Consider the following 16,165-nt stretch of genomic DNA (forward strand, 5'->3'; position numbering starts at 1 on the left):
AGCCTCTGCCTCCAACACTGAGCCATATTCACACTGATGATGATGATGGTGATGATGGTGAGGGTGAGGGTGTTGGTGGTGAACTGTACCTGACTGGAGATGAGGTCCTCGCACACGGACAGCGCCATCTGGATGGCGTTGAGTTTGTGCGTGACGGAGATGGCGGTCAGCCGGAACTTGTCGCGGCCGTAGACCTGGTTGGCCTGGGTCACGGCGTCTTTGAACACCTGCTCGTACCTCTTCTGGCTCAGCACGGCGCCGATGTTCACGATCTTCGGCTCGCAGCCGGCCCGCGCGCACGAGCACGAGAAGAGCGCCACCAACAGGAAGAGACGCATCGCGGCGGCGTGGTGGTTGGTGGTGGTTGGTGGTGGTGGTGGTGGTGGAGCGCCGAGCGGCACAGTGCGGCAGCAGCGGCGGATCGAGCAGCTGGTGGAGGATCAGGATATCAGAACCAGGACCAGGACCTGGATCTGGATCTGGATCTGGATCTGTGCGCGTCTGCAGGAGCAGGTGGGCGCGAGGGGGGGAGGGAAAAAAAAAAGATGGGAGAGGAAAAAATGTGTAAGTGCAGTGCGGAGGAATGTGCGGAGAATCAACGCTCACAGCGGCTCTGACTCAGAAGACGCCGCTTCTGTCCCCGGTTCTGTCCCCGGTCCGTGTCCCCCTGTCCCCGGTCTCTGTGCCCGGTTCTGTCCCCGGTTCTGTCTCCGGTCCCCGGTTCTCCGCCGCTCCTCTGCGCGCTCTCCTCTGGGCTCTGTGAGGAGCGGCTGCTGTCCTTGGTGCTGAACAGCTGTGCATGCGCGCCGCGGTTCCTGTGCGCGCTCCCGCCGTATCCACCGTGAGCTTTGCTGATGCTGACGATGCTGAGGATGAAGAGGAGGAGGAAGATGATGCAGGAAGAAAAACTGCTTGTGTAAAAAAAATTTAGAATAAAAAAATAAAATAATCCTTTTATTCTTATTATTATATTAGTCAAATTTATAAGGAAATAAAATAAAAGAAGTGTCTACTGACTATGATAAAATATGCATCATAGCATTTAATGAACAATTAAATCACGAGAGCAAAAAAATACATATTTAAAAAATGTATTAGCACGACTAATTTATGTTAATTGTCCTAAAAGTTCGAATTTAAATGAGTAAATTATTTATTTACCTGCAAAACTTTGATGAATTAAAACTGATGATGATGATGATGATGATGATGATGAAGGAGCAGGTCAGAGGTCAGAGTGCAGTCACTCCACGGTCGGACGCATATTAGCTCCTCCCACAGTGGGCGGAGCTAAGTGTGGACATTAATTAATCACGTGCAGCAGCTCAGTCAAGTGTCTCGTGTCTTAAATCACGGGTGTGCGCGAGAGGGGTTATTGTTGTCGATTAGCGTTAACTGTTTGTTGTGTTGACGTGACACACAAACACACTCACACACACACAGCTGAATCAATGATGGTTGCCAAGGAAACAAGATTTTTTTTTTTCACCCCTGTCGACACACACACACACACACACGGGATATTGCTGCAGGGGCGTTCCAATGATTTGCAGGGCCACAGGCCGGTGCTGTGGGGGCGGGGCTGGTGCTGTGGGGGGCGGGGCCTTAAGGAGGACAGGCCAGATTAAAGGAGCATTCACACATGTTTTAATGTTCACAAACTCTTATTCAAACTTTAAATTGTAAACAAAGGTCATGTGATCAGAAATACTGATCAGTCATTGGTCCCTGACGAGTCATATTGATCATTGATCATAAACTCTGCTGCTGCAGCTTCAGTTTTCTGTCTTTGTCCTGAAAATAAACAAACACAGAATAACTGTGAAAGAAGAGGCTGCAGTACCACTGACACAGACAGGGGGAGACAGAGAGCAGGACTGTAGCTAAGTCTGTTACGTGTTTGTTCAACACTTTTTAATCTCTGTGCAAAAAAACTAGCGATGTGCAATAGGTCAACGCGCGTTAACGCATGAAAGGTTTCCATGACGACTGACCGGAAAAAGACGCGAATGACGTCACGTTTACGTGCAGCGACACCGGAGTCCAGGCACCGTTTACCAGTTAGCTCCGTTAGCTGCATTAGCTCCTTTTAGCGCCGTTGGAGTTAGCCTACAGTAGAACTGGAGCGGTCTGTTTATTAAAGGAACAGAGCAGCGCTAACAAATAACGTTAGCGTACCTGTGTACTGCGTATGTGTGCGTCTGTTTTTAAAGTTTAACGTTACTTTAGAGACTAATTTTAACAATCGGGAGTCACGTAAACACGCGCGTCTTTTTACGGTCAGTCGTCAGTCGTTAACGTTGGGGCAGTTAAACTGCAGGTGACGCTCTAATGTTTGACAGCACTAAAAAAAACACATCTTTTCACCTGAAAATAGCTGAGATTTGGACTGTGAAGACACGACGTCTGCTTTTCTATAATAAACTATACACTGTCTGCTGTGAGGAAGACGAGGAGGAGGAAGAGGAAGAGGAGGAGGAAGAGGAGGAAGAGGAGACGTCCAACAACAACAACAGAGAGGGAAAAAAACTCTTCATCAACTGTTTTAACATAAACACACAGATTATTGTAGATTTTTAAAGTGTAATATATTCATACATGACACACACACACACACACACGCAGTGACACACACACACCGTGACACACACACACACAGTCACAGTCACACACACACACAGTCACACACAGTGACACACACACACCACCTACACAGTTCTCTGCAGAGGGACGAACCAACCTCTCGTTACACAACCATGCTGCTTATACTGTTTATATACTATATATACTTTATAATATATAGTATTATTTATATACATGTATATATATACATGCATATATGTATATAAATACAGTATATATATATACATGTATATATATATATATATGCAGCAAAAATATAGAGAGAGAGAAAGAGAGAGACTATACTGTCCCCCTGGTGGGCTGATATGGTATTGCAGACATGCTGTGAGGCTTCTTTAAAAAAATAATAATTAAAAAAATTGCTTCAGATAAATGTAAATATGAATGAATTTAAATGTGTTGTGTAAAGACTGATGTGGGTTATTATTATTATATCGTTATTGTCGTAACACCAGTCCAGTTTTGCTTCCTGGTTTTGGATGTGGGCGGAGCCTGTTTAAATACAGAGCTCCAGGAAATGGACCGAACCAACACTTGAGTTAGAATTAGGGGAGTTTGTGTATCTTTATATTGTGTTGTAGATAGATAGATAGATAGATAGATAGATAGATAGATAGATAGATAGATAGATAGATAGATAGATAGATAGATAGATAGATAGATAGATAGATAGATAGATAGATAGATAGATAGATAGATAGATAGATAGATAGATAGATAGATAGATAGATAGATAGATAGATAGAAGTGAGTGATGTTTCCTTCTTCTCCTCATAACAATAATCCAGCAGGGTTCACACTGAGAGGTGTGACGCTGCCCTCTGCTGGTCGACGTCCTGAATCACAGGCAAACTCATTTACGCTGGTTTACACCCGAAGACACAAGCTTTAAAGGTTTAGCTCAACATTAACTCACGTACGCGAGGTTTAACTCACGTCTGTTTGTGAATGACGATCATCTTAGTTCCTCTCTCTGTGTTCAGGAAACCAGAATCTGTGTCTTTAGCGTCTTCAGCGTCTTCTGCTGAGACATGAACGTGTGTGTCTGAGTCTCAGTGAGTCGTCGTGTTCACACGGATCATTGATTCTCTGATGAGTTTCTCATGTACTTTAAATTATACATGAGTGAGACTCGTCTGTCCTCAGTCTTTTCAGTCTTCTGTCCTCAGTCTTCTGTCCTCAGTCGTCTGTCCAGACTCTTCTGTCCTCAGTCTTCTGTCCTCAGTCGTCTGTCCAGACTCTTCTGTCCTCAGTCGTCTGTCCACACTCGTCTGTCCAGACTCTTCTGTCCTCAGTCGTCTGTCCACAGTCGTCTGTCCAGACTCTTCTGTCCACACTCGTCTGTCCAGACTCTTCTGTCCTCAGTCGTCTGTCCACAGTCGTCTGTCCAGACTCTTCTGTCCACACTCGTCTGTCCAGACTCTTCTGTCCTCAGTCGTCTGTCCTCAATCGTCTGTCCAGACTCTTCTGTCCTCAGTCGTCTGTCCTCAATCGTCTGTCCAGACTCTTCTGTCCTCAGTCGTCTGTCCACAGTCGTCTGTCCAGACTCTTCTGTCCACACTCGTCTGTCCAGACTCTTCTGTCCACAGTCGTCTGTCCTCAGTCATCTGTCCTCAGTCGTCTGTCCTCAATCGTCTGTCAAGACTCTTCTGTCCACACTCGTCTGTCCAGACTCTTCTGTCCACAGTCGTCTGTCCTCAGTCATCTGTCCAGACTCTTCTGTCCACACTCGTCTGTCCAGACTCTTCTGTCCACAGTCATCTATCCACAGTCTTCTGTCCTCCAGTCTTCTGTCCTCGGTCGTCTGTCCTCAGTCTTCTGTCCTCAGTCTTCTGTCCTCAGTCGTCTGTCCAGACTCTTCTGTCCTCAGTCGTCTGTCCAGACTCTTCTGTCCTCAGTCGTCTGTCTTCAGTCGTCTGTCCAGACTCTTCTGTCCAGACACTTCTGTCCACAGTCGTCTGTCCAGACTCTTCTGTCCAGACTCTTCTGTCTTCAGTCGTCGGTCCAGACTCTTCTGTCCAGACTCTTCTGTCCTCAGTCGTCTGTCCAGACTCTTCTGTCCAGACACTTCTGTCCACAGTCGTCTGTCCAGACTCTTCTGTCCAGACTCTTCTGTCTTCAGTCGTCTGTCCAGACTCTTCTGTCCAGACACTTCTGTCCACAGTCGTCTGTCCAGACTCTTCTGTCCAGACTCTTCTGTCTTCAGTCGTCGGTCCAGACTCTTCTGTCCAGACTCTTCTGTCCCCAGTCGTCTCAGAGCTTCTGCAAAACAAAACAAAGCCACAGATCAAAACAGTGTTTCAGTGATAAAAACAGTTAAAGCTGCAGTACGTAAGATAAACAAATCAAACCTCGCCTCCTGCATCTTTAAGAGCTTTGAGCTTTGAGCGTTGAGGACGTCTCAGGAGGATCCTGGGATGTCACGACGTGTTTCCAGGAACCAGAACCTGCAGCTGCTCACAGAGTGACAGCAGAGTGACATTTGGCCGACCTTTGACCTTTGACCTTCAGAGCTCAGGCTGCTCTCAGGTTCTCGGCCAATTTTGGAAAAGAAGAGGGAAAACGCCGAGTCAGCAACGGAGTGTGAAATTCTGAGAAAGTTTCAAATGAGACGCAACGCGGTGTGTATCACATGACACACACACACACACACACGCACGCACACACACACACAGTGGGTCAGAGCAGAGAGTGAGTTTTATTTATTATGGGATAAAACATGAATTTAAAACTACATAAATAAAAAATGAAAAGAAAAACAAAGACTAACAAATTAACTTAAATTTCAACAAAATATACATTAAATGACACAAAATGAGATAAAAACACTAAACCTGAGATAATAAATCACATGAAATGAAGCCTCAGTTCTGACGGAGAATAAAAAGAGTTTCCACCGTCGCCTCTCCCTCTTTAGTTTAGTTTAGTTTAAGTGACGGATTGAAGTGTGACATCATCAGTGACATCATCAGTGACATCATCAGTGTCAGAAGTGCAGTGTGTCTCTGTGCTGCTGCAGCTGTGGACTGTTGTCGCTGTAGAACTGACTGAACCAGCGCCGGTGCTTCAGGATGCTGCAGTCGTCTTTGGTCAGAAGAGGTTTGGACACGTATTTCTTATTGTTCCAGATCATGACGTCACGCTCAAACTACACACACACACACACACACACACACACACAGAAGAAAAGAGGATTTAATTACAAAACAGCCATGACACCACACCAAAGTGAATGTGTGTGTGTGTGTGTGTGTGTGCTGCACCTGAACACACTCCACTCTCAGGATGAACTTAGGAACCACAGCAGGAACGTTGGCCTGGTAGTAAACGGTGTGAGTGACAAACTGCAGCAGAGGCTCCAGTGGAGTCACGCTCTGTAATATCAGCCCTCGACCCAGAAAACTGTGATCAAAGTACATCCACACCAGACCTGGACCCACCTGGAACACACACACACACACACACACATTACATCCTCAGTGCTCTCTTGTGATGTGATGTGATGTGATGTGATTTGACTGAACCTGTCTGGCCACGACGTGAACGTCCAGCAGAGAGAAGTGTCGTCCAAACACGGTCAGAGAGTGTTTCAGAAACATGCGAGAGCAGTGTTTGTTGGGCTCGGACTCTGGTTCCCACTGAGCCTGAAAGAAAGTGTGGATAACAAAAGCTCAGATCACTGGATCCTGACACCAACGTGACAAAGTGAATCCTCATCTGTTCAGACGTGGCTGAAAATAGGGACTGAACCTTGTTACATTTAAATTTATCACCAAATCTGTAATCTGGATCAGATCTGGATGAAACTTAATCTGATGTTAGAGCGTGTGATCCTGCACACATGTACCAAATTAGGTTAAAATCTGATGTATTCAGACAGAGATACTTTATATTTAATTTACAGTGTTGCCCATTATAAGACAATGGGACTGGTTGTTAATTAGTGGGTCGATTCTAACTTTTTTAAATTGATGCCAAATCTGTAACCTGAATCAAATCTGGATGAAACTTAATCTGGTGTTAGAGCGTGTGAACCTGCACGCATGTACCAAATTAGGTTCAAATCTGATGTATTCAGACAGAGATACTTTATATTTAATTTACAGTGTTGCCCATTATAAGACACAGGACTGGTTGTTAATTAGTGGATTCTTACTTTTTTAAATTGACGCCAAATCTGTAATCTGGATCAGATCTGGATGAAATTTAGTCTGATGTTAGAGAGTCTGATCCTACACCCACATACCAAATTTTGTTTGAATCGGAAATTTTTTTGAAAAAAATGTTTTCAACCCAAAATGTGACCAAAACGTCATACTATACTATGTCATCGACCTCAATGTCATACTACACTATTTCGTCCAAAATCGGACCATTTTTTTGAAAAAATTATTTGGTCCAAAATTTGACAAAAACGACATGCTATTATTTGGGTAACAAAAATCCACATTGATGCATCCAAAAACTGCAAACAGGAAGTTGCTAACAGAAGAAGCTTGATGGAGGTCCAAAATAAAACTCAGTTTTTCTGAATTAACAAATATATTTTCTAAAATAATGGGAAGGAAAAAGCACATTTTGTCTGTTTTTCATCCATTCCCTTCTGGAGAGCTTGATTTAATGTACAGCTAGTTTTAAATGAAAATAATCCAGGTTTACTTTGTTTTAGGTTTGAGACGATGAATAAATCCAGAGTAAAAAGTAGTAAAAACGCAAACAGTGCTTTACTTGTACCAAAGTAAAGAGTTATCACACCGTTTTCACTGATAAGAAAACACTCGACTTCCACTAAAGTCAGCTCTCAGTGAGAGGATGAAAGCTTCTGAGAGTAGAAAACACATTTGAGTCGTGTTCGTTCAGGAAAGCACAGCATGAAAACACTTCCACATTCGTCTTCCTCTTACCTTCCAGATGTGCTGCAGGAACGAGCAGATTCTGTTGCCGGTGAATCGTAGATCTGTGCCGCTGATGAAACCCGGCGTGTGCAGGAAGTTCAGGTGAGCAAAGTCTCCGATGTTCTCAGGAATCTCCTGTAGATCAGAGAGGAGGAGGAGGTCACAGCTGTCAAACACTCTGACGCCACATCACGCAGACGTTCCTCAGGACCTTCAGGACCTTCAGGACCTTCAGGACCTTCAGGACCTTCAGGACCTTCAGGATCTTCCTTCAGGTTAGAGCAGGGACATAAAAACACTCACCTGTATGTGAGCGTTGATGAAGTGTTCCGTCCTCCCTCGATAAACCCACCGTCCCTCTGTGATCTCCTGCTGCTCTGGAACGTTCCACTGAGGATCTTCTCCGTCACAGTGGAACCACACCAGGATCTGGTTGTTGACCTCGCAGCTCGGCCACCGACGCACCTTCGCAAAGTGAGGCACTGAAAGAAAAGCTCGATCTGAACCACTCACTCTTATAATCAGGGTGATTACAGGGAAATCTTACATTTTATTTTGACAGTCTACAGTTTCCTGTCCCTCCATCTATATTCTTCTAATCACATTTTACAAGTTTTTACAACTTTAACCGGAACGTAAATGCTGGATTTTTCATCTTATTCTTACAAAATCTGGTTAAATCGTCCAAACTAAACATTTGGACAAATTGCAGTCGCTTTCAAATCTCGTCTTTTCCAAGTTTGTCTTCAGTAACGAACATTTTCATATTTGTTTTTTCTTTTTTAAACCAATGATTGTGGAGTAAGATGAACACCATCACTTTAGCATCGCTAAGCTAAGCGAGGCTACCACTCTCTTTTTAGTCACACGTTTGGTGTTCACGGTCAAAAATGACCATCGGAAAAAATGGCAAATATTAGGCTAAATTATGTTTATACAATAAATTCAAAACACACACACACACACTCACACGCACACGCACATATATACAAACAATCCCATAATAAACGAAACTCAATCAAATTCAGTGTAAATTATGAAAATCTACCACTTTCTCATGTTAGATCGTCTCCGCACAGAAAGCGTCCTTTCAGCCTTGCAGTTACACGTGTGAACCACTAGATGGTGCACAACATCGTTTCATGGTTTGAAAAGGTAGAAAAAACATAAAAATGTGATCGCAGTTTGTGTTTTTTCCAAGAGCGGCGCCGCGTGGCTAACGGGATTAGCAAGTTAGCTCAGAGAGTCGACAGAAAGAGAAGTTAAAAAAACGTGTCGTTTACGTAATTTATCTGCGCAGGCTTCACGTGAACCGACGCTAGCAAACTTCTGCTCACGTGACCCCGAAAAAGTACGACCTTTGACCTTTTACTTCAATCACGTTAGAACGCAAACAATGAAAAGTACAAGAAGATTCAAGGAAAACAATCTAGGTAAGAGCCATGAAATCACACGCAAATGAAACAATTGTCGTACGTTCTTCGTACGTTCTTCGTACCTTTTTCGACGTACGGAATCTTCACGCACTTCCCGTCGTTTCCACCAAACTGCCACCCGTGAAACGGACACTCGATGCAGTTTCCCACCACTCGTCCTCCGACGGCCAGGTTAGCGCCCAGGTGAGGGCAGTAGGCGTCCAGCGCGTACGCTCTCCCGTCCAGGCCTCGGAACACCGCCACCTGCTGTCCTGGATGAGTCATTGCAGCAGGGAATATTATGAGATACATGATAACTCAACGTCAACTTTATTGTTATTGGCACATGGACAAAGAAAGACATTCAAATAAAGTTAAGATAAAGTGACTTTAAACAAAGGTCATCGTAGATAATAAGTTAAAATAAATATGTTGCGTGAAAAGATAAATTTTGAATAAACAAAATGAATAAAAGATTCAATAATAATTAAAAAAACATAAAACAATAGCATAGTATAGTATATAAATAGAAGTCCTGTATGTAAGAATGTGTGACACCTAGTGGTGAAACTGCAGATTGCAACAGACGCAGTGTGATGTTTGCAGTATTCTTGTGTATTAATACTGCATGTTATAAACATTGGGATCATTTACAGTGCTGCACCCTACTGGCAAAAAACAGTACAGACAAAATATTTGCATTAAAAAAAAATATTTTGCAGACTGCAAATCATGTTTATGCTTTGAAATCATGTTTTGGCATCATGTGGCGCCACCTACCGCCGTCTACCAGTCATTGCATTCAGTAGAGTCTCAACTGTCGAGCAACCACGGGTTGAACCAGTTACGTCAGAAAACGAAACCTTAAAAGGCCTCGGTATTTTTAATTTGAATGTAGTAACTGTTTTTGGCCACATTCTTACATATGGCGCCTTTGAAGCTCAGTTTCACGGTGATGGTCGTGCACGAGCGCGCGCACGTAGGCTGAGGTTGTCGCAGCAGGAGGTCAGAGGTCACTGGAGCTACCTTTTCTGACCTGACATTTACTCGTGACCTACACAACTCGGGTTAAGTTTCAGTCCTCAGACTAAACTACAGCGACTGTAATGTGTGATTTTTATGCAGTTATTGTAAAATAATCTCTGTGTTTGTTTTTGCTTCTCTTTGAAACAGCGACAGTTGTATTTTTCCAAGTAAGTAGGAAGTTGTTGTTTTTTTTAAACTCTTATCTGTCAGTGATGACTGAAACACACGGAAGTGAAGAAGAAGAATGTGTCTCTAAGCAGCTGAACATGTAAACACATCAAACAAAGGCTTTTGTGTGTGTAATAATGGTCTCTTCCTCCCTGACAACTTCAATCCACCAACAAACACCTGTCAAACAACTCATTAAAACTGTAGTATTTCAAATTCAAAGAGTACGTTTTACTTTTCTAATTTTCATATTCAATTAATCTGATGAATAAAACACTTTGTGGATGAAAACAAACACTTTTACGCACAGATTACGCACGAGATTGGGAACACTTTGACGTCATATCTGTGATTTGTTGGTGTTGGGTGTCCTCACCTAAAACCGTCACATCCTTCACGTCGCCTCTCTCCAGCATGGACGAGTCCAGGATTCGGTACCAGCCGTTCGGGTAAACCGGGGGCAGATCCCCGGTCTTCCTCCTGCGGCGCACCTCGTTCGCCACCTGCGCCCTGGAGCGTCGCTTCTCGGCCACGTATCCGACCTCGTCCGGGCTCCTGAGCAGCAGCAGCGGGCAGAAGAGGAGCCGGTACAGGCGGAGCAGAGCCAGGAGGAGCGCCGGCACCGCGAGCACCGCGGCCGTGACGCACAGCACTGCGCGCACCGGACAACCGGGGAGAAGCGACTCTGTCCACGGAGGCTCCCCGCTGACCTGCTGCTGGACCATCACCACCATCATCATCATCACCATCATCATCATCATCACAGCCGCTGTCTCACTGTCACCAAACTACTGACCTCTGCGTCTCTGCTGCAGTTCAGTTCAGTTGGGTCCGATTTGAATTCAAGCCACGCCCACTTCTCGCCTTACTTGCGCACACATATATGGAGTAAATGTATATGATTGACAAGTCACTGTACTGAGGTTTACATCAACACTGTGTCCATAATTAAATAATAAATAACAAAAACATCAACACAACTTTTAACATTTAAGAGCTGGAATAAAATGAACCAAACTTGTAATCAGATTAAATTAATCTAATATTCCAGATTACACAGTATTTTTTAGAAGAGATGAAAATGAGCTACTTGTACATTAAATGTTAATCTCTTAATTTGTCCCTTTTAAATAAACTGAAATAACTCAACTAAATCAAAACACTGCGCCTCGTCTCCGCCCGCCCCTGCTCTGCTGCTGTATACAAACGCTCCCTCGGTCAGGTCTGATAGTTTTGCCCGACAGTTTTCAGATGAAGGACGGAGCAAACACATAATACTAAACTTAAACTGCAAAAATCAACAACAAAACAAAAAAAAAAAGTCTTAATTTCTTTTCACTTTAGGTCAATTTAGTCATCACCGACTGTGCTGTGAGCGCCCCCTGCTGCACAGAACCAGGGAAACACTGATTTTAATCACTTCTTTATCTCACTGTTTATAAACCACTCACTCTCCCACACCAAAGTCACTCACTCTCCCACACCAAAGTCACTCACTCTCCCACACCAAAGTCACTCACTCTCCCACACCAAAGTCACTCACTCTCTCACACCAAAGTCACTCACTCTCCCACACCAAAGTCACTCACTCTCCCACACCAAAGTCACTCACTCACACACCAAAGTCACTCACTCTCCCACACCAAAGTCACTCACTCTCACACACAAAAGTCACTCACTCTCCCACACCAAAGTCACTCACTCTCTCACACCAAAGTCACTCACTCTCTCACACCAAAGTCACTCACTCTCCCACACCAAAGTCACTCACTCTCCCACACCAAAGTCACTCACTCTCCCACACCAAAGTCACTCACTCTCTCACACCAAAGTCCATAGAGTAAACCAGTGATTTTAACATCACAGCACACAGGAGTTCACAGGAGTTGTTGATCCACTGCTGCCTCCATCACTAACTTACAATGACTGATTTTAGTGAATTCAGCTTTTAAAATATTTGCTTTAGACTTAACTCAGTGACACAAAGTGACCACACGAGGCAGCAGAGGACCAGCAGCTCCTGTGTCCCTGTGAGCTAAAATCACTGGTTTGCTCTATGGACTTTGGTTTATTGTCGGGGAATTGATTTTTATTGTCGTTTGTTTCTGTCTTTATTTTATCCGTCACACTGTAGACGTTGTCATTACTGAACACACAGATACACTGAGTATGTGGATTTAAATAAACAAACGAGTTTAGAGTCTGCACTGTGAGTGAAAACACACACACACACACACACACACACACACACACACACACACACACGCACGCACACACGCACACACACACACACACACACACACAAACACACACCTGCTTGTACTTGCCACATACTGAGGACCAGCCTTTCCACTTTGTAAATCAACACAATTACAAATATCTACTTCATGAATGACAGCTATAAAGAACTACTGGTTGCAGTACCATAACATGTCTGCAGGTAGAGCCCTAGAGCAAAAAGGGCTGGAAAACTTGGCAAAATTTGACAAAAACATCAAACTATACTATCGTCCAAAATAAAAATAAAAATTTTTACCCAAAATTTGTGTTCCAAAATTAAAAAAAAAAAAAAAAAACATCCTCTATACTTTGTCCACCAAAATTTAAAAAAAAAATTTACCCAAAAATTTTGTTCCAAAATTTAAAAAAAAACTAAAAAACGTCATACTATACTATGTCGACCGAATAAAAAAAAAAAAATTTAACGAAAATTTTTGGTCCAAAATTTGACAAAAACGTCCTACTATACTATGTCGTCCAAAACTAAAAAAAAAAAAAATTTACCCAAAATTTTTGTTCCAAAATTTTTAAAAAAAACTAAAAAACGTCATACTATACTATGTCGACCGAATTAAAAAAAAAAATTTAACGAAAATTTTCGGGTCAAAATTTGACAAAAACGTCCTACTATACTATGTCGTCCAAAACTAAAAAAAAAAATTTTACCCAAAATTTTTGTTCCAAAATTTAAAAAAAAACTAAAAAAACGTCATACTATACTATGTCGACCGAATTAAAAAAAAAAAATTTAACGAAAATTTTTGGTCCAAAATTTGACAAAAACGTCCTCCTATACTGTCGTCCAAAACAAAAAAAAATTTTTACCCAAAATTTTTGTTCCAAAATTTCAAAAAAAAACAAAGAAACGTCGTACTATACTGTCGACCGAATTTAAAAAAAATTTTTTACCAACAATTTTTGGTCCAAAATTTGACAAAAACGTCATACTATACTATATCCTCCAAATGTTTTTTGTTTTTTTTTACAAATTGAGCATGTTATAGCAACCAAAGGAAGTGATTTCAATGAAAACAAAGTGAGGACCGGCAAAAATGTCCTCACTCAGCAAACAGCACCCTCTTGTGGTTTCAGGTGAGTAATGCTCTGTTTTTGTTTATTCCAACTCAAATTTCCCAATTATTGAGTTAAAATGAATGTGAATATGTTTTAAAAATTAAGTTAAGAAGTGTAATAAAGACATTTGTGTTGACAGAAATGCGTACAAATAATTGGGTTGAACCATTTAAAAAGTGTTTTCAAATCCATGAAGTTTATTGCTCAGAGTTTTACTTATTTAAAGTAAAAAAAACAAAAAAAAACCTGCATCACTGAGCAGCAGAGCTGTGATTGGACGGGAGGCCTGGAATGGTGCTGGACCACAGGTGAACGAAGCGTGACCTCATTTCCTGTCCGGTGGAGCTGTCGTTCATCTGAGAGCTGATGTCCAGGAACCTTTGTCCAGAGCTGGTGAACTGAGGCCAGACCACAGGGACCGTCAGGCTCCCTCTGCTGGGGTCTCTGTGAAATGACAACCAACACTCTTATGAGCAATACATTAAATAAAAAGTAGAAAATGCGATAACGGCAAAGTTCCCAGACCCGTGCGTTGCTCTATAGCGCCCCCTATGTTCCACCAAATTCTCCCAAATTTTACATAACACTGGGGCGTGGCATCAGAAACCATGGTCTCAACTGAACAGGATGTCGGCCATTTTGAATTTGGCGTCCATCTTGGAGATTTGCGCGATTTCGTGAATGAGCAAACTCTCTGAGTGAGATAATCGTACTAACGTTACATAACAAAACTGTGTCAATTTGTACTAAAATGTTTCACAATTTCAAAATGGGCGTGGCCACAGCAACCATCGGAATAGTGGCGAATTTCGACCATTCGCCACGAAACAGGAAGTGCCCTATGACTTCGGCATACATTTAGTTTCACCGAATTTCCCCAAACTTGGTGTGAAGATGTTTTTGAACAAGACGAACAAAAAAGTCGACCGTAACCATGGTCTCAACTGAACAGGAAGTTGGCCATTTTGAATTTGGCGTCCATCTTGGCAATTTGTATGATTTCGTGAATGAACGAAGAGTGCGATAATGATTTTACACAACATTACATCACAAAACTGTGTCAATTTATACTAAAAGGTTTCACAATTTAAAAAGGGGCGTGGCCACAGCAACCACTTGCCATGAAACAGGAAGTGCCCTTTAACTTTGTCGTATATTGACCGATCTGCTTGAAAATTCACACGTGAGATGAAAAGACTCGGCCGGAAAACATCGGCACATGAAAACTGAGTCAAGGGCACAGCGCCACCTGCTGAGACAGTGTGTGTGTGTGTGTGTGTGTGTCTTTTTTTACCCAGTTGTGGCGAAGTTGGTCCAGTATGCGATCATGTACGCGGACAGGTCTCGGTGTTTGTCGGCGTAGGCCGTGGGCGTGGTGAAAGGTTTACCGAACACAAACTGCAGGTCGTCGGCGTGGTCGGCGCCCACCCAGTCGTGGTAGGGTTTACCGGCTCCTGCCATCAAACTGGGCTCAGTCAGCAGGTACGAGAAGGTCCGGCCCGATCTGACGCCGGCACACACACTCACTTTAACATCAACATTCTACACTTTAATTAAACACTGTACATAGTTTAAGCATTTGCTAACAAGGCATTCATGTTTATTTATGTTATTTATATATTATTAAGAACACTGAATCATCATTTTTAAGCATTTATCTTTATTTTTGCTCCTTATGACTGCTATTAACTTAACTATGACAAAATAAGCATTATTTAACTATAACTAAGCATTTATTAACCATTGTTTAACTAATGTGACTCTTATTGCACAGTGGGAAACACTTATGATAGAGGTAAAAAAAGGTAAAGTATGCTTAAGTATGTCCTTCATGTTTTAAACAGACATTTATTCATGTTATTTATATATTATTCATGGTCTATAAAGCAACTGTGTAATAACATTAGTTAAAGTTAATTAGTTAAGTTGTTAAATGTTCTTTAGTTCACGTTTAGTAAAGGTTTCTGTGTCTGTAAAATGAGTTTTCCCCTTCATTTATGATGTATAACAGCACTGAATCATCATTTTTAAGCATTTATCTTTATTATTGCTCCTTATGACCGTTATTAACTTAACTTTGACTTGATAAAAGTATGAGAGAACAAAATAAGCATCAGAAACACTTATAATAAGGGTTAATAAAAGGTCAAATATGCTTAAGTATGTCCTTCATGTTTTAAACAGACATTTATTCATGTTATTTATATATTATTCATGGTCTATAAAGCAACTGTGTAATAACATTAAAGTTAATTAGTTAAGTTGTTAAATGTTCTTTAGTTCACGTTTATTAAAGGTTTCTGTGTCTGTAAAATGAGTTTTCCCCTTCATTTATGATGTATAACAGCACTGAAAATCATCATTTTAAAGCATTTATCTTCATTATTGCTCCTTATGAATGTTATTAACTTAACTATGACTTGATAAAAGTATGAGAGAACAAAATAAGCATCAGAAACACTTATAATAAGGGTTAATAAAAGGTCAAATATGCTTAAGTATTGTTTAATTATTGTCAAGTATCGATGATTTGGTGCCATTATAACATAAATGACGATTCTTCAGTAAATAACAGCACAACCTTCATAGATCATTGAACATTTAACTATGAATAAAGAATAAATAACCGTTAATAACAGTGGTTCTTACGTGGCGTGAGCAGCG

General features: G+C 41.9%; 2 protein-coding genes across 2 annotated transcripts in view; both read right to left on the reverse strand.

The window, feature by feature from the left end:
* grin1a (glutamate receptor, ionotropic, N-methyl D-aspartate 1a) overlaps nt 1-338 on the reverse strand; it is a gene marked incomplete at both ends in the record, with an annotated part of 42,513 nt that extends 42,175 nt beyond the window's left edge. Inside the window, one exon of the mRNA XM_083910365.1 lies at nt 90-338. Within this exon, the coding sequence (XP_083766491.1) occupies nt 90-338 (249 nt within the window). The remainder of the gene's footprint in view (nt 1-89) is intronic.
* A 5,291-nt stretch (nt 339-5,629) lies between these two features.
* On the reverse strand, nt 5,630-10,887 carry LOC310944576 (cholesterol 7-desaturase nvd; the record flags this gene model as incomplete). The annotated part of the gene is made up of 7 exons (XM_083910376.1): nt 5,630-5,791; nt 5,907-6,083; nt 6,168-6,287; nt 7,548-7,673; nt 7,842-8,020; nt 9,037-9,225; nt 10,524-10,887. The coding sequence occupies 7 exons, from the start codon at nt 10,885-10,887 to the stop codon at nt 5,630-5,632; spliced, it is 1,317 nt and encodes a 438-aa protein (XP_083766502.1).
* Between the last annotated feature and the right edge of the window lie 5,278 nt (nt 10,888-16,165).

Source organism: Microchirus variegatus, assembly GCF_963457635.1.
Source record: "Microchirus variegatus genome assembly, chromosome: 1".
Lineage (NCBI taxonomy): Eukaryota > Metazoa > Chordata > Actinopteri > Pleuronectiformes > Soleidae > Microchirus > Microchirus variegatus.